At 45.6% G+C, this 17606-nt stretch overlaps 3 protein-coding genes across 4 annotated transcripts in view; 2 read left to right on the top strand and 1 right to left on the bottom strand.

The window, feature by feature from the left end:
• CARHSP1 (calcium regulated heat stable protein 1) overlaps positions 1–7508 on the top strand; it is a 33140-nt gene extending 25632 nt beyond the window's left edge. The window contains exon 4 of the mRNA XM_015642611.3: positions 5824–7508. Coding sequence (XP_015498097.1) covers positions 5824–5986 — 163 coding nt within the window. The 3' untranslated portion in view covers positions 5987–7508. The remainder of the gene's footprint in view (positions 1–5823) is intronic.
• Positions 7509–8134: 626 nt separating this feature from the next.
• On the bottom strand, positions 8135–14947 carry PMM2 (phosphomannomutase 2). 2 transcript variants are annotated; one of them, XM_015642607.3, is made up of 8 exons: positions 14846–14947; positions 14416–14527; positions 13488–13564; positions 12819–12910; positions 12029–12128; positions 11507–11582; positions 10273–10388; positions 8135–9257 (listed from the first exon to the last, which is right to left on the bottom strand). In XM_015642607.3, exons 1-8 carry the CDS (start codon positions 14909–14911, stop codon positions 9153–9155), a joined length of 744 nt encoding a protein of 247 aa, XP_015498093.1. In that variant the 5' UTR covers positions 14912–14947; the 3' UTR covers positions 8135–9152. The 2 variants fall into 2 exon arrangements, with proteins under 2 accessions (XP_015498093.1, XP_015498095.1); XM_015642609.3 differs by lacking the exons at positions 14416–14527; positions 14846–14947 and adding an exon at positions 14130–14223.
• A 10-nt stretch (positions 14948–14957) lies between these two features.
• Positions 14958–17249, top strand: TMEM186 (transmembrane protein 186). Its single transcript, XM_015642606.3, has 2 exons — positions 14958–14996; positions 15582–17249. Exons 1-2 carry the CDS (start codon positions 14988–14990, stop codon positions 16317–16319), a joined length of 747 nt encoding a protein of 248 aa, XP_015498092.1. The 5' UTR covers positions 14958–14987; the 3' UTR covers positions 16320–17249.
• Positions 17250–17606: the final 357 nt, after the last annotated feature.

Genomic DNA, 17606 nt, shown 5'->3' with positions numbered 1-17606 from the left:
GACAGCACACATCCTTCCTGATGTGCTCCCTTTCTAATGCTTTGCAGGGTGAAGTGTCTGAAATAAGTAGATTATCTGGGGCAGGAAGGAGAGGCAGCAGAATTCCAGATCTTTCTTGAGAAGTGTTTGGAAATGAATGGAACACGGATAATCCTTTTCCTAAGGGTTCTCCAACCACCCCCCTCCAGTTGGCTAAGAAAACTCACTTTGCAGTGGTGCATGCAGGAGAGTCAGGTTGCTGTGGTCATTATTGCAGCCAAGTCTTCCCAGAATTTTCCCCTAAATGATAAAACTGCCATGGGTCAGAGCCAAGGCTGGCACTCCATCAGCCAGGCTGTGGGCACTGCAGACAGTGGAGGGTGGGGGCTCTTTGTACTCACTGGGCACAGGACGTGGCTGCCCTGGGCTTTGCTTTCCAGATCCACAGTAGGTGGGATTGTGATGGCATCCAGGCTGGCACCAGGATCAGGTGTTTTCTCTGTCTTTGACTCAGCCCATGTAGGCATCCTTGGAAAGCTCTCTCCTGCTCTTCCTCATGGGGTGTGCTGTGCTGCCTGGGCTTCAGTCAGCTGCTGGAAGTAGACCTGGAGCCATCACTGTCCCTGAATGGGGATTCAAACACCAGGAGCCAGTGGAGAACTGGGCAAGGGGATGGTGCATCCATGGGACTGGGAGAGAACTGCAGCTCCGGGGAAGTTTTCCCTGCAACAGCACAGGGCAATCCTGGAGAGAGCTTGGGTATTAACTGCTGGGATTCTTCAGTGCCTGAGCCTCTTTACACTTGTCTGTGGCTGGGGAGAGGCAGCCCTGCTCCTGGCAGCCAGCTCCATGAGGTCACTGCTGGCTTTGCTGGTGGGTGCTGGGGCTGTTGGCTTGCACAGGGATTGCATGGGAGGGCATTTGGGATTAGTAACTCACAATGGTTCTTTCTTCTCTTGTATCTTGCTGTCAGGTTTCTTGAGACAAATGTTGAGGTGTTAAATGAACTTTAAGAAGCCCATGAGGTAATAGAGCCCAGTGACCCATGGAAGTGCTCCATGGTGTCATCCATGGCAGGCCTGGTGACCAGCAAGGCTCAGAATTCACTGGAAACTCTCATTCCAAAATGTTTCCACGTGACTTTGGCTTTGTCCCAAGAGCTTTAACTACAGCCCTGGAATATGAATAGCAGCTGTGAGAAGAAAGAGCTAGAACATTCCTTATTTAGGTAATTTCCTAATAACCTCCCAGTTCCCTAAAAATAGTGCAGGATAAAATGCTCCACCATACCAGACTGGCGCTGAGCTGGGAAATGGGAGTTGCTGGGTAATCTAAAACTCACTCTATTGTGTCTCTCTCTGACATCAGGGAAGCATGTCCTATTTTTAGCTTGAATTTGAAGTTGTTGAAGTGTCTTAAGATTCCTGGGTATGTAGATATTCATTATTTTGAACTGAAAGTGCACTCCAATATTTCAAATAACAGTGGAAGTCTCCACGTTCCTCTAGATCAACATTGAATATATATGTCGGGTGAAAGTAAAAAATACAGCTCTAAAATTTTTTAATCAATATGTAACATCAAAAAAGGCCATGTTTAACTTCCTTTATCAAATTTTCCAGGTACCTTACATTGTTTACAGAGTGTCTGTTGTAGGCTGAGCCTGTTCCAAGAGCTCTGTTTACTCTCTCTGATCTTTTCCAGTTTGGTTCCTGCCCAGTGCTTAAGGCAATTGCTTCCTGCTGGAAGAGGACCTTCCCCTGTGGAGGCTTTGCCTCCAGTGCCACCATCTCCTCACCTCTCCAGTGCCATCATATTGTTCTTTCTGGATGCCACCAGAAGTGCTGCACAGTCTGCATTTGTTTCTGCTTCCAAGCCTCACCTGTAGTGACAGCAGGGCTGCAGTCAGTCTGTGCCTGTCCCAGCAGCAGCTTTTGGTGGCAAACACTGCCCAGGGGACACTGTTCACTCACAGGACTAGTCAGGCTGCAGAGCAGGACCTTTGTCCCCTTGCTTTTCCTGTGCTCTGGGGGCAGTGAGCTAATGATCTCATATTTGTTTGGCACTGGGAGTAATTAGTGATCACAGATCTGCAGGAGACAAAAGAATGTCTGATCTGTGGGAGGAAAGTTTAAAGGCCAAAAGCAGAAAATGAAGCTGGAGATGTTTGTGTGACCACACCCCTTGTACACAGCTGTGCTTGGTGGGGCAGGATCACCTCAACAAGTGAGGAAAGAGAACAAAGTAGGGATCAGATGAAGCCATGCTGGGGTTGAATGAGGTTTTATCACAAGCTCCAGTCAGCTTGGATAAGTAATGAAACCAAGAAAGGATCTGATGCTGTCATCATAATGCTCAGCCCTGCAAGAAATGCTCTCTAGCAGAGAGAAGTTCACCTTTCTGGGTATTGCTTAGGACTCTGCAGGTTCTGGGGATAATCTCATCTGTTCAATAGAAGGAACATGAGTATTTAACCTCATGATTCAGCATAAGAAATGTGGGTCAACAAATATTTTGGGTTTTTTTCTTTTTCTTTGGCAGACCAGGGGCACAGAGGCAGTGCCCCAAACAGTGACCTCCCAAGGGCTGAGGGATGTGGTGGCTTTCAGTGACAGCTGAGTGTGTCCTGCAGTCTGGGCCTTTGCTTCTCCTCTCCCTGGCTGCAGTGTGCTCTGCACTGATCATGTTCTGTGTGTACTGATCCATTTGCTCTTATTTCTTGGAAAACCAGAATCACTTTGTTACCAGTGTACCCTGCCACACACATCTTGCCAGAACCTGTCCAGCTACATATTCATATTTCAATTTTAAACAAAATGTATCCTAACAAAACACACATCTTTTATAACGCTCAAGCTGTACTTCTTCCTCACTTTTGAATATTCAAGTGACACCTAATTTATCTCCATTTTTCAGGTGCTTAAAGCTTTTTTGTATTGGTGCTTCAGGAGACTGAAAATCCACTTTCCTTTTGCTTTAGCCACATTTACCTACTTCTGCAGATTTCAAATGTTTATTTTACTAACTGTGGCTTATCCTGTTTTACAGGAGGTTTTAAAAAACATGTGAGGTTCCTGTTTGCTAAAAAAAAAAAAAAAAAGATGTTTCAGCCAAACCTGAGATCCCTTCCTGGGCAGGGCATCCGTTTGGTTTGGGGGCTGTGCAGTGGTGATGTGTTCCTGCTCCCTGCAGGGGCCTGGGGCTCTGCACTGGGTGCCTGCAGCACCAAGGGGAGATGCTGCTTTCATTTTTAGTGGGATTAACTCTATAGCAAATTTTTTTTTTTTTAAGTTTTTTTTTGCAACAAAGGATCAAGGTTCCTCAAGATTCAAGAGATTTAAGTAAGAAAGGTGATGTCATTTTTCTTTTTATATGCCATTCCTATTTTCACTTGTTGTTTGACCCTTTCAACCCTTTCCTGTGTCTCTTCTCAGGGCTTTATGTCCCCTCATCAGGTTCCAGTATCCTGATGGATATACATCCTTGCTGCAAATCTGCTGTTGCAGAGTCAGGGTAAACCTCTGGGTCTTTGGTGGGAAATTCCTTTGGCACTAGGAAAGGTAAATTCATTTCTGCTCCTGGAAGGACAGCAAGGGTTGGCTGTGCAATCCCTTCACACCTGAAATGATCTTAAACCTCTTGGAACTGGGGGAAGTGGGGCATAAACAGAGGCAGTAAGTGGAGAGGACAGGCACAACAAAGGTCAGATGTGGGAGCTCGAAGGGAGCCTGTCCAGTGTGATTCAGGGCTGGCTGACAGGATGGGCTGGAGACTTTGGAAGCAAATAAAGGTCATTTGGATCAGCCTGCGTGGGTTGGAAAGGGCTGTCAGATCTGATGAAGGGGGCTTTATCTTGATTTTTGTGTAAATATTTCTTCTGCCTTCAATTTACTCCCATTTTCCCAGGCCCTGCTCTGAAGGGTGCAGCTTAGGACATGCCCCCCTGGGTCTGATTGCCCAGTCACAGGCAGCTCTGGAGTACAGGTATTTCCAGGGAAATAAAGTTTGAAGGACATAAATTTCAAGCCACAGGCCTTGGGAATGCCTTTAACTCCTCATAGCAGGTTTTAGATTCATATTTAGATACAGAAGCATATTCAATATCATGTTGATACAATCAGTTAGCAAACAATGACTTTTCTTTTGAATTTCCCGTGGGAGAAGTCTTGATTTAGGGGTCATTTTTAGCTTCCCTTATACATGCCTGGTCACCCTGTGCTGTCCCTGGGCTTGGGCTGCTCCTGCTTCCCCACAGCCTGGCACCAGCTCCCTGAGCAGCACCTGCAGGGCAGGAGTCAGACAGGAGCCCCAAAGGGGGAAGGGCTGGGGAGAGGCAGTGCTGGAGATGAAGCTGGAGAAGTTTTGCAGAACTGTGAGAAGCAAACTCTGATGAGGGGTTAGGACTGGCAGTAGGGGCCAGTGTATTTACCTCCTATCAGTCCTGCCAGCCTTTCCTGCCATAGAAAAGCCCTGAGAATAACGGGTCACAAAATGAGAGTGGATATAAAGGGCACTGCTAAAACCTGAGGTCCCTGCTATAAGCAAAAACATGGGGTAAATTCCTGGGTGGGGTGAGCGTGCTCCCAGAGTAGGCAAATACCAAATTCAGTGCTGCACTACAAACTTCTGACCTAGACCACTTTTTTTTTCTTTCCTGGACCCAAATCTTACCTCCAGTGTAACAGCAGGAGTTCACAAGCAAGTCACACCAATCAGGCATCCAGCAGAATTTGTTATTAGTGTTGATCTGTTCCCAAATACAGATACTGCTGAGAAACACAGAGCTTCCAGTGAGAAATGCAGAGCCTAGGCTGCTGCCAGGGCAGGGGAAGCTGAACATGGGCTTGTGTTGGTTTATTTAAAGAAAGGTGAAGTGGAATTTTCTTCACTGCCAGAGCCTCGTGGCAGTGCCGGAGGGAGGAATCTCTGCCAGTGCTCACTGGCACATGCTGGGATTTTTATTACAAAGCTCAAACAGAGGGGTGGAGGTGAGGAGGGCTGCTTGCAGCTCTCTGTTTCATCAGCACCTTGTTCTGAAGGGGAGAGCCCTTTCTTCAGGCATCTCCCACTGGTTCCAAACACGGCAGCAGATGCACAGTGCAGGTCTGCCAGCATCCCTGGGCACCACTCTGGGAAAGGCCAGCCAGGAGCCTCCTGGAAATCTCCCTGAGGGCTGGGTGAGTGTTTCTGCAGGCTAACACATCAGGACAGCAGAACTCTCTTTTCTCACAGCAAGTAATTCTGAAATATTTGATACCATAGCTCACTCGGACTCTTTTTTTATTTCATACCACAAACTGTGTTATGGTGGAGTAACCTAAGGGTAAAATCTTGCCATTACATGGTACAATTCTTTTTAAGAAAAAAGGAAAAAAAACCACAAACTGAAACCTCAAAAGCTTAAGTGAGAAGGGGGGGAAAAAACGACCAAAAATATGAACTTCCTTTAGTTTAAAACCTTATCCCCAAAGTCAGTGGCAGCCCTGCCCTCTAGTGCTGTTGCAAGTGAGGTGTTGGTGCACAGTTCTCAGTCCAAGTCTGGGCTCACCTGAGTATTCTTTAAGGCAAATTAGAGTGGGGATTTTTGTGGGGTTCTTGGGTTTTATTTTGTGCTTCTTGTTGTTGGTTAATTTTTTAGGGTGATGGTGCTGTTTATAGTATTTTCATAGGATTTCACTGCAAGACAACCAAAATCAACCTCATACTTTGATGGATGACAGGCTCTATAAAATCCCTGAAGCACTTTGAGCATGTAAAATAACAATTATGATAAAAATTTCAGTGATCTGCAGAGGAGAAGGGGTGTTGATGTGATTCATGACTAACTGGAGCTTTCCTCCCCAGCATTGAAGGCGAGTACGTTCCCGTGGCAGGCGACGAGGTCACCTACAAGATGTGCACCATCCCTCCCAAGAACGAGAAGCTGCAGGCAGTGGAGGTGGTGATCACTCACCTGGCCCCTGGCACCAAGCACGAGACGTGGTCAGGGCACGTCATCAGCTCCTGAGGTGTCCCCTGGAACGTGGCTGTTGGGCTCTGCTCAACAACTGCCTGCAGGACCTGGCTGAAGAATATTGTGTGTGAGGAAATACTGCATTGTCAATAAAACAGGCCAAAATTACCGTTTTTTACAGCTGGCCTGATTTAAAAAAAAAAAAAAAAAAAAAGGCAATTCAGATGCTAATGAAAAAAATCTAGCGTAATGTGTTTACAAGAAATGTATTTAAAGAGACCTAGTTTGTGTGCTTGGTGGAGGAGGGGAGGTTTGGGTTTTCTTTTGTCTTGTGAAGCGATTGCAGGAAATGCCCAGGGGAGGGGGGGAGAGGTTTCAAGGAGAGCTCTTCTAGTGCAGATGGTCAAGCACAACTCGGAGTCCTGTGTTCCCTTGGGCTGCTCTTCTAGGGCTGCAGGACCTTTATTGCTGATAACAGTGCCTGAATGCCCTGGCCTGACAGACAGAGGTGTTCATTGCTGATTTGTTTTCCTCATGGAAGGAAGTTCACAAACAGAGCAGCTGGAAAATCTCCAGCAGGTGGTTGTGCTCCAGTGCCCATCCAGGTGCACCACCACAAATGGTGGGGCTGCACAGGTGTGGAAACTGTGTTGTACTGGTAAAGCTGGGGTTGTTTGTGAATTTACTTAGGTGCCTTGATGGTTGATTAGCAACAGATTTTATAGGCCAGTATTAAAAAAAAAAAGAAACAAAAAAACAAACAAAACAATCGATCCCAAATTTGAATTTGATTCAAGGTAAGTGGTAGAATACTGTAAAGCTGTAGTGGATACATCATAGCCTCTGACTGTGTCTGAATTTTGACAAGGCTGAAGATTTGCCTTCTAGACTGCGTCCAGCTGGCTGCCATGGTGTGCCACTGGGCAGGCAGGACCCTGCAGTGCTGCCCAGCAGGTGTGTGCTGCCCAGCTGCTGTGTATTAAATACTGGGTGAGTTACTCAACAGGCTCAGCTGTCTTGAAGTAGATTCTGCATCTGTTTCCCTGGCAAACTTGCTTGGTAGATGTGATTAGGGCTGCCCTTCCCCAGACTCTTCATGCTGTTGTAGTGCTGCTGCTAAATTGGTTTTGTTCCTATTTGCCTTCCACATATTTTTTTTTTTTTCAAATGAAGCATTTTTCTCTGTTATGTTCCTAACAGTGGATTTTTATTGACTTTGCAAATAAAATAAAAAAAAAAAGGCACAACTCTTGTTAGTTGTATAGAACAGTGTAGGTTCAGTTGTGTATTTGGAGCTTCACCAAGAGGTGCTCACTGTCCTGTCCTGAGCCTTTCACAGCAGCTGGTCTGTTCCCAGGTGTGATGTGGTGACAGCACAGGGGTGTGGGGTCAGGAGCTGCTGTGCTGGCTTGTTTCCCTTAGCTGTACCTGTGTTACACCATGGTGTCGTGGGGTTTGGGTTTGGTTTTGTTTTTTATGACCCATAAGCCTTGGAAGTGGTGGGTTTATCACTGTGCAGCTTGTTGGATATCAGCCCCTGCTTTCTTTACAATAAATGAAACCATTTCAGTGCTTTCATGTGTTTCCAGTCTGCTCCCTGGGTAGCTGGTGCTGAAGAGGATCAGCTTTGAGGGAGTGCAGGTGCCTGCACACGGACCCCTGGCTGGTGACATTTAGAAGTTTAAGGAAATCTTTTCACATCCACTGACTGCAGTTACCAGAGTAAGGCCAGGACATGTCAGAGGAGGCTCCCAAGACAGAGCAGCCAGAAATGTTGTGTATGGGGCTGAAAACAAACCTGGCTTTGGTCCTGCCCAGGGGATTTTGCCCCAGTAACTTTGTGCCAGTAGAGCAGGCAGCCCTGCAGTGCAATAACCAAGTCAGCAGGTGCAGGTCCTGAGCACACACAGCCCAGCAGCTCGTACCTGTCTGTCCCTGAAGAGCACACCTGCACCAGGGATGGCTCTGCTCCTGTCAGCTCCCATTAAAGCAGGAATTAGCTAGGGGAGGTGTGCTAGAAGACAAAACAGTTTTGGTGCATGAGGTGCATTGCAGCTCCCCCTCCTTTTTTGTAAGCTCTTTTAGGGATTTTGGGTGGTACACAAAGATTCTATTCTCTGCCTTTTTACTGTGCAAGTATCCCATAGAACAGGCAAGATTCAAATTACTCATTTCTTTCCACAGAAGGCAGCATGCAACAGGTTTGCTTTAAGTATTTTATTTACCAAGATGAAAAACTGAAACAGTATTTTTTCATGATAAAATCAGATTTTATTCTCCTTTAGTAAATCAAACCGTTCATCCTCAAGATTACTTTCCTAATACCAGGTGAGAAAAGTATTATTAACAGTTACAGAGTGTCAGGCATTGACTTGAATTTTCATACAAACATAATTTGGTAATTTTAGTAGTGCAAAAAATCTCACCTACCCTTAACCAGGAATCTCAGAAAATGATCACAAAGTGACAGAAATCTATTTTCCTAATGTGCTGAAGTTATTTTAAATAATTTTTACAAATGATTTTTTTTAGATTTGGTATGCAAAGGGTGTAGGTACCATGACCTGACTGTGCCTTGGCACCACATCCATCCCTCCCCAAGGAGGGAACTTTGGCACCAGCTGGTCCAGCATTCCCCAGGGATGACAGTCAGGGACTTCTGGTTCAGTACCATCTTCCCAACCCAAGGAAGAAATAAAACCTTTCCCTTCTACTCATCTTCCAGTTTTAGACAAGAAAATGCCAACTTGTCTTATAATTCAAGTTAATTAATTTAGCACAAGGTAAGTATTTAAAACAAACAACTGCATCTTTTAAAAAACAGCCTCAAGATAAAAAACCAGGGATTAAGCCTTGGAGGCAAATTTTGAGACTGTGAATCAACTAGAGGCAGATTATGCTTCTCCTTCCCTCCCTAAATTATAATTAATTAGTTAAGGAAGTTTACAGGTATCTTAAAAAGCAAAATATAACCCAACCCAAACCCCACAATCAAGTAAAAAGAAAACAATTTATGTGAATGGAAACTGAAAGGATGGTGTTAAATGAGCTCTGCTGTGCTCCCCCAGTCAGCAAGGGGTCTTCAATTAAAATATTTCCCTTCACTAATGACTGACCTGCAAAGCACCTGCTATTCCTGACCAATTACAAAAAAGCAATACAGAAGGAAGATGATGTTTCAAGTTTTAACCGTCTTGGAAGTGTGAATTCTTCAAGTCTTTTATTTAAAAAACAGCTCTTCACAGATTCTCCTTGTATCCTGTGGGGATGTGACACTGTGGCCTTCTGTTCTGGAGTCTGTGAAAATTTCATAGTCATTCCCTCCCTGGAAGCAGAAGAGGATTTAATTTTATTTAACATAAAGCATACACACAAAAAAGGACACATGAGGGGAAATAGAGAAATAATGGACTTTTTCCAAGGGCCTGTAGTGATTTAGGCTCAGTGAACAAGAGCACTGCCCCTGTATGAGCACAGGTCCCCCACATCCATAGCTTCATTCCCCAATTTGTGTTTGCCAAAACTGCTTTCATGGGGCTCAGCATCTTAGCACTGCAACTCTCTGGAAATGCTGCACTGCCACTTAGAGGGTTTAAAATGAACTGTCTGTAAGCTCTGTGCCAGAGGGACACGTGATTACTTTTGCAGCTGATGTCAGGGGAAAAAAAACTTTCATTTCAAGCTTGTCTTTTTCTTATAAAATTTCACCTTTTAAAATTTATGAAGTCCTGTGTGATTTAAGAGTTTTATAACTGTGAGTACCATTAAAACTAAGCCTTTCCTTTTAAAACTTAGCCTGACACTGTCCCTTGGCTATATTCAGACAGCTTTGATTTCAGTCAAGTCCTTGTGCTTGCCAGTGCCCTCACAAGCTCTTGCCAGTTCTCTGTTCAGGATTTTTAAAAGGCTCTGAATTGCCCTGCAGAGCTCTGCCCCATGATGAGGGACAAGGGTCTCTGCTCAGTTCCCCAGGTGGAGACAGACACAGTAGTCAGCAAAGGCACAGTGTTAAATAAGACAGGAAATAAATATGCTTAATGAACAACAAGAAGAATCAATCTACACTGACCAAGCAGGACAATCAGTTCCACACAGTCATGTCACCTAGGTGTTTAACAGAATTACAGAAGTTCAATTTTAAAACAAGCTCTATTAAGGCAGTAACCCTGTGTCCACCTCAGGAAACAGAAGGGAAACATCCCAGCTGCAGCCAGCTAAACACAGACACACATTTATATCCTGATTGCAGCTCTTGTCAGGATTAAGGTTATAAGGTTAGAACCTACAGTCCTTGAGGTTTAATTACAGCAGCTCTCCATTTATCAAACAAATGTACTCACTGGCATGGTCTTGTCTCCAAAGAAATAAATAGTCTTGTATCCATCCTTGCCAACAATTCCTAAGCAGTACCTTTTATCCCAGCCATTGGGGAACACATCGATGCTTATCTGCCCTCCTAGGAGAGAGAGAAACCAAGACTTGTTCCATTTTAACAATGTATTTCTGAAGGGAGAGGAAGTGGAAAAAACCTACACTTGGTAAGATTTTAGGCAAAGGGAGCTTTGAAGAAGACAAAGAAATGTTGTGAGACCCTGGAGTTAAGTCCTGCAAGTACAGAAGGTGTTTTATAGACATATAGCTGTGATTCAGAGATTGTTTATCCATTTGACAAAGTCTGAGCATTTTCCCAAATACTCACTGCTATCCAAATGAACCTTTTAAAAAGAATTATATTTAACCTCTTCCTTTTAGAAAGAAAGGACACATGAACACAGCCACTGATACATGTACAGCCATAAAATCGTAGACAAAAGACTCTCTAAGGCTTTCAGAGTAGGAAAGGGAAGAAATCAGCCCTTTCAGCACAGCCTAACAGGACAAGAGCTGCTCCAGTTCTGAGCCCTTGGCCTTCACCAGTAAGGTTTTGGTGCATGATTCCCAGCTGAAGCAGGTGTCCAAAAGGTTTTTATTTACAACATAAAGGAGAGGAGGACAGCTGCATTGCAGTTCACTTTTGCCTTAGTGCTTTGGCACTAACGCCAACCTTACTTTGCAATTCTGAAAAAGTAAAAGGCAGGAGTGTGGTAATACATTAGGAGAGGGTAAAAAAGAAAAACATGCATCAAAAATTATTCCCCCTTATTATATTTTTTTTTCCTTAAGCTTGCACTCGCTTTTGGATTCTTTCCTTCCTCCCACACAATGCAGGTATAGCTGAAGAACCAAGGGCAACTGAACAGCATTGAGGGTGTAGTTCTGATCAAAACTGATTCACAGAAACAACTCTGACTAATCCAAAGCATCTAATATGCTTCAGAATGAGCAGAATCAGTCACACAACTGACATTAAAGGACAATGAACTGATGACAAGAAATTAAGTTTTCTTTGTTGATGGATTTCAATTAAAATGTCCCAATAAAAGCCTGAGATGAAAAAGTCTCAGTCTTGCCTGCCACCACCCCCAGAAAGAGCTGTCACACAAATGAGATGGGATGTCACAACCATAAGAGAGTATAACTTAAATGAAATTTAAATTAATTGATGTTTTAAATTACATTCTTTTAAAATATTACCTATAGAAAATGTGAGGCCTTTGCCTGCAAATTCTCTTTGTAGATCAGCTACAAATTTCTCTCTTATATGCTCCTTCTGTTAAGAAAAGAAGAAAACAAAACCAAACATCAGTTATATGCTGTGTTGATTTACCAATGAAAAGATAACCTAAAAACACCTCTTAAAAAGAATGGTTTTATTGGCTTGATTGGACTCAGGCTGGTTATACTATAGAGGGCAGGGGTTTACCCAGGACAGTTTTTAGAAACCCCATGTATAGAAGCAGGATGTTCAGTATCCTGGATATTGGGTTAAAAACAGGAGCCAAACCCACCCTTCTGCAAGTAATCTTTGCTATTCCAACCAAAAAAAAACCCCACTGTATATTCCCTGAAGTCTGAATGAGGATATTGGTTAAACCACATGGAAAGGATTAAAATTAAAAGAAATGACACAAATTATAAAAGTTTTTTAAAAATCATAACCTGGCCATAACTGCCTCCTCCAGGAGAGCTGTGTACTTTTCAGGAGTTGTAACTCACTTTATCAAATTCATAGAACTCAAGTCTTTCTTCCTGGCTGCAGCTTCTTCCAATGGGGGACACATTTAACATCCCGTTTCGGAACTCAATGAAGGTGCCTCTGCAAGGAAATCGATGAACAAGACAGAAGATAGGTGAGAAAATTGCTCAAAACACTAAATATCACAATACATTTCCATTGAATTCAAAAGGCAGTGGGAATCAGCTGTCTCACTGTATGCATAAACCCCAAGCACACAGAACTCTGGCACCAGTAAGTCTTTTGACTTAGAATCTGGCAATCACTACATCATCCTTACTGACCTTTAAAGGTATGATTTGGTTTAACAAGTGTGACTGGAGCATCCCATCAACCTCAGAGCCTGACAGGCCAGGCTGTCAGTTTTGGGGTGAAGCTGCAAAATTCACAGCAATGTGAGCAGTGTCCTGCCCTGCCTGCCATGGTGCATTTCAGTGTCTGAGTCAGCTGCAGCTCACACATCACACAGAGCTGGTCTGGCTGCACCTCTCATCTCTGGAAAACACTACGCTGCTGAATTCCAAACGTGGCAAGGGAACACTCCTACTTCAAAACTGAATCTCCTTCCCTCTGACATAAAAGTGCTAAATCAGTATTTCAAACCCTGTGCTCCAGCTGGGAACCTCTCTTTGTATGTGTGGATGGAGCCCTGTTTCACACACCCAGTGCTGTTCCCTAAGCAGAAATTACTCATTTTTCTGCCAAGCACCCTGAGCTGAGCTTTATATCCCACACAGAGAACACAGCCACACTATGTCTGTGTGCACATACCTCTTCTTTGGCAGTTTAATCTTTGCAATGTAACTCAGGCAGTAGTTGATGATATCTTGAAGGATGTCCTCACCCAGGTGGCCCTGAATGCTCTAACAAAACAAACACCATTCAACCCAGCATCGAGAATTTGAGATTCTAAAAGTAAGGCACATGGAAAACACAAACACTGGGTAATCAGGCATGGTTAACACCACAGAGAAACAAACACTCCTTCAATCAGCAACATTAGCTGATGCTCACATGGTACTAGCTAAAGGCCCTCATTTTTCTTTTTGTTCACTTTATAACACCAAACTGTCCTTCAGTATGATTCCTACTTGTACCTGCTTCAAAAGGAAACTGTGTGCCACAAGCAGCAGCCTTAAACAAAAAGTTGCATTTAATGTCTGTTATAGCCAAGCATGAAAAAATGGAGCTTGTTCCTGCAGAAAACTGAAACTGCTGGTCAAGGCAGCAAATTCAGCCAGAATTTCATTTAAACGTTTACTCTCTGTTATTTATGTTAAACATTACATGCCAAATGAATGATCCATTAACAGGACTAACATACGAAAGCAGCAGAAATTTCGGTCTTTGGAAGGGTGATTACAAAGGACTACACTGTACAAATAAATCAAAACCCTGTTTAGAAATTTTTTTTTCCACTATTGGAAATTTCATGCTTACCTGCTTGCTCAAGAACTTCCCATCTTTGTATGCTACCAGGCCGTTTTCTGGGAACACATAGTCATATTTTTCAATCACTGCAAACAAGCAAAAAGACAACAACTCATCATTTCCCCTACATGCTTAAAGCAGAATTGTCTTAAATGTTAAATAGGTTAAAATAGAGCAAACATTAGCTCCTAAAGCATGAAAGTTTCAGCAGCATAGCATCAAGATTAATGCCAGTCAAAGTCATTTGTTTGACTTACATGTGGTTTTACTTAGAGGCATTTGACTCTTTGCATTAAATGTAAAGAAATGACCAAACACCTCAAATACTGCAAACACCTGGCACACGGCCTGGATAGACAGCAAGTCAAACACTGCCCTTTGAGGTTTGTTTCCTCAATGTCACTGATCTTCAGCAGATGTCTGGGAGTTGTGAGTCTCAGCACAACACAAGACGATAGGGTTTACTGGAGACCACTTGGAAGGCAAACAAACTCTGAGCTGTCAGTGGCACCGATTAAGTGAAGACCATTAAGAATAAAGGCCTAAGGCAAGAGTCCATGGCTGCATCATAACCCCACAGTGAACAAAATCAGGGGCTCGAGGGATGTGCTCGACAGCTGAGCAATCCCCACGTGTATGTCACACACACACCTCCACTGTACACAGCGGTGCGGAAAAGCCCTCCCAAGGGTCTGTCACCAAGGCAGGATTTCACCATCAGTAACAATCGCTTAATTTGACATCGAGATACCTGTACAGTACAAACAGGCTGCGATTTCCAAATGCCGGTAAGTCGCTCCCCACAGCCTGAGTGCAACACACCAGCAGCGGGAAGACAACTAAAAGCAAGGGAAGAGGGGGATGAACGGGGCTCCGCTCAACCTCCACGGCTTCCCCTCGGGCCCCTGAGCGCGGATTGCATCAGCCCGGCCCTTACCGTCCTCTCCCAGCTGCTCGCGGATCTTGGCCAAGTCCGAGCCGCCCACCACTCCCACCTTCACCTTCTGCCGCAGCCGCTGCACGAACGCCGCCATCTCCGCCGAGATTTTCTGGGGTCCAAAACAGAGCCGTCAGATTTGCCAGAGGCCAGCGCCTCCATGCCGCAACAATCAGCCCAACCCCGCGGCACCGGGCGGGTCTTTAAGCGGCGTTAAATGTGTTAAGTGCGCCCGCGGAGCCCGCGGCGTGCGGCACACACCGGGCCCCGCGGGCGGGCCGCCGGGTGCTGTCCCGGCCGCGGTGTCCGATCCCGGCCGCCGGGTGCTGTCCCGGCCGCGGGGTGCTGTCCCGGCCGCGGCGTCCAATCCCGGCCGCCGGGTGCTGTCCCGGGCACTCCCCGCGGGCCCGCAGCCCCGTCCCGCACTCGCCTGCCGCGGGGCCGTGAGGGTGCCATCCACGTCGAACAGGCAGAGCGCTGCGGGCGGTGGCGCCATGGCCGGAGCTGGCGGGGCCGCTCCTCCCGGCGGGCCGCGCGCGGGGCGGGCGCAGGCGCGGTGAGGCGGCGCGGCCATGGCGGCGGTGAGGGCCGGGGTGCCGGCTGGGCTGTTCCCCATTCCCCTCCTTGTCCCTTTCACCGTCTCCTGCCCTTTCCCGTTCCCCATCTCTGTCGCCATCCTGTCGCGGGCCGCTGGGTGGCGGGTCCTTGCACTGACACGTGCCCGCGCGGGTCGCAGCATGGCGGGGACAGCGCGGAACTTCCCTTCCTCCTTTTCTCTTCAGTTCTGCGCGTTCCCCGTGCTCTCCTCCCCTTTATCGTGCCTAGTCCGCTTTTCTTTTCTGTTTCCCTAAAATCGCTGTTTAAGTGGTGATAACGAGTGGCCGATTTCTCCAGGTAGAAGCAGCTTTCAGTGAGCATTGCTGAGGGAGCGGCCGGGGTGTGTGAGGGTCGGTCACTGAGCTCACTGACAGCAGCCGGGTTAGCAGGGCTTTCCCTCTGCAGGGACAAACACAAACTCTTTCCTGTCAGAACACTGCTTTCAGGTTTAAACACTGGTTTAAGGTTACAGTGAGCTGAGGCTTGGCGCCCGAGGGGCAAGCTCTGAGCTCACTGATTGGGTTTTAAAGAGGACTCAAATGATGACCTGTGGGGATCTTACCTTACAGGCGTGGCTCTGCACAGCGAGGACTAAAGTCTGCACGGCACCAGCTTCTGCGAGATGTCTACGGAAGGAGCTCTGGACAAGGCCATGGAGAAGGGAAGACGCTCGCCTGCCCTGGATTTTTGGTTCGTGGGAGTGTTTGCAGTCACAAACCCAGCAAGTTCGTGGTGTCAGTAATGACCTCAGGAGACTGCAAGAGCCGTCTGTGTGTCTGTACCACTCGGCCTCTGCTGCTGTGGTCCAGCAGAAGGCTGTGGACGGGAGGACAGAAGAGTTCAAACTGGTCTACAGGTTCCCAGGGATAAAATACTGCAGAGTCCTGTCGAGACTGAAGCTGCTGCAGACTGCCACCTCCATGATCATGCTGCCTCCTATCTGCTACCTCTACCTGCAGGGCCAGGTGTCTCAGAATGTCCTCTTCTACACAACCGGCATCGCTGTCTTCGCTGGGGCAATGTTGTATGGTATGAGCTACTTTTTCAGAAGAATTATTGGATTAATCTACTTAAGTGAAACTGGACAAACTGTCAGAGTGGCTCACTTGACATTTTGGGGAAGACGTAATGATATTTACTGTCCCATAGAGACAGTGGTGACTTTGGATGAGGTTGGAGATAGCAAGGACGAGCTACTTCACCAGTTCAAACGGTCTAACAGTACAGATACTTTGTACTTTACAATTAAGTATGGCCAGATTGTAGACAAAGAGAAATTTACTCAAATATTTGGAGAACTTGCGTGACACAGCAGCTCATTTCCAGTGATTTTCCATGTTGCATGTTCATTGTGCTTATTGTTCCATGAGGCTTTAGTTTACCAAACTGCACATCTCTGTCGTTTTCCTGTGCAAAGCCTGCTGTAAGTGCACCCAGTGTAGAAAGTCACAGTGGTGAAGCACAGCCCACTGGATTAAAGGTCTTGCAGCTTGTGTACGGTGTGAGGAGTGTCTGTTCCATGTCAGATTCAGTAACATCACAGCATTCCAAGCCTGAACTGTCCTTTGAATGTGCCATGGGAGGCCAGATTACTGGGGCTGACCCTGGCTGTTTCATTTGGCCTCTTTGGTTGTTATGGAGCATGAGAAAGCTCTTGAAATGAAATGCACAACCTGCCAGAGCATCCACACTTCAAACTCAGTGTTCCTTTTAGCTAATTTCAGGTTGGCTAGGAAGCCTCTGGAAATAAAAGCTGGTCTGGTACATCCATGTGATGGGTACTGCTGAATCTCAGAGAGAGGCATGCTCACATGTTCATGCAGTTGAGGGTGCTGGGAAGGTGTGTGGGCTGTCCTGGCCTCAGGAGGGCCCTCGAGGATGGAACTGGGCAAAACAAGGATGTGTGCTACAAAAGACACTGGCAGCTCAACTGCCTAGTTAAAGGCTGGGACAATATTTCAGGAGCCTCTTGCAAAAATTTCCATTAATTATTCATGGCAACAGGAAAAGTAGCACCTGTCTCCATGAAGGATTGTGGTCTTATTCCACAGTACTGGTATGACTTCTCCTTTTCCAAAACCTCAGTAGAAATGAGGACTTTAAACCCAAGAACCAAATCTATCATGTATAAAATGTAACACATTTTTTGAATTGTCAGAAACAAGGTAACTCCGTACAACCCTCTCCCAGTTCTAACTTCATCTGAAACTGGAAAATAAACTGACTCTCACCACTAATCTGGAGTGTTCTTTCCCTTTTTCTTCCTCATGTGTAGTGAAACCTGTTTCGTGGCAGATCAGCAAAGCCAGTTAAGTAAAATTGCCATTTAAGTGCACAGGGTAACCCTGAATTACTATTTCTCATATTGAATTTTCCCTACTGGGGTTCTGTGAGTTTAAATTTTGTCTGACACTGTGTAGCATGGCATTATCAAAAGAAATCCAAATGTTCCTTGGCATAAACATGGCAGCAAAATACAGTGGGCTGTGCAGGTACACAATTTTTTTGAGGTTTAGCTTCATCAGAATGTATTTAATATGCACTAATGGTTCAGTTTAGGCATGTACTGGGTGTAAAATGAAAAGCTCTGGAGA

Source organism: Parus major, chromosome 14 (genome assembly GCF_001522545.3).
Source record: "Parus major isolate Abel chromosome 14, Parus_major1.1, whole genome shotgun sequence".
Classification (NCBI taxonomy): domain Eukaryota; kingdom Metazoa; phylum Chordata; class Aves; order Passeriformes; family Paridae; genus Parus; species Parus major.
Note: the sequence above shows the minus strand (reverse complement) of the source record. Positions and strands in the feature narration are given on the sequence as shown.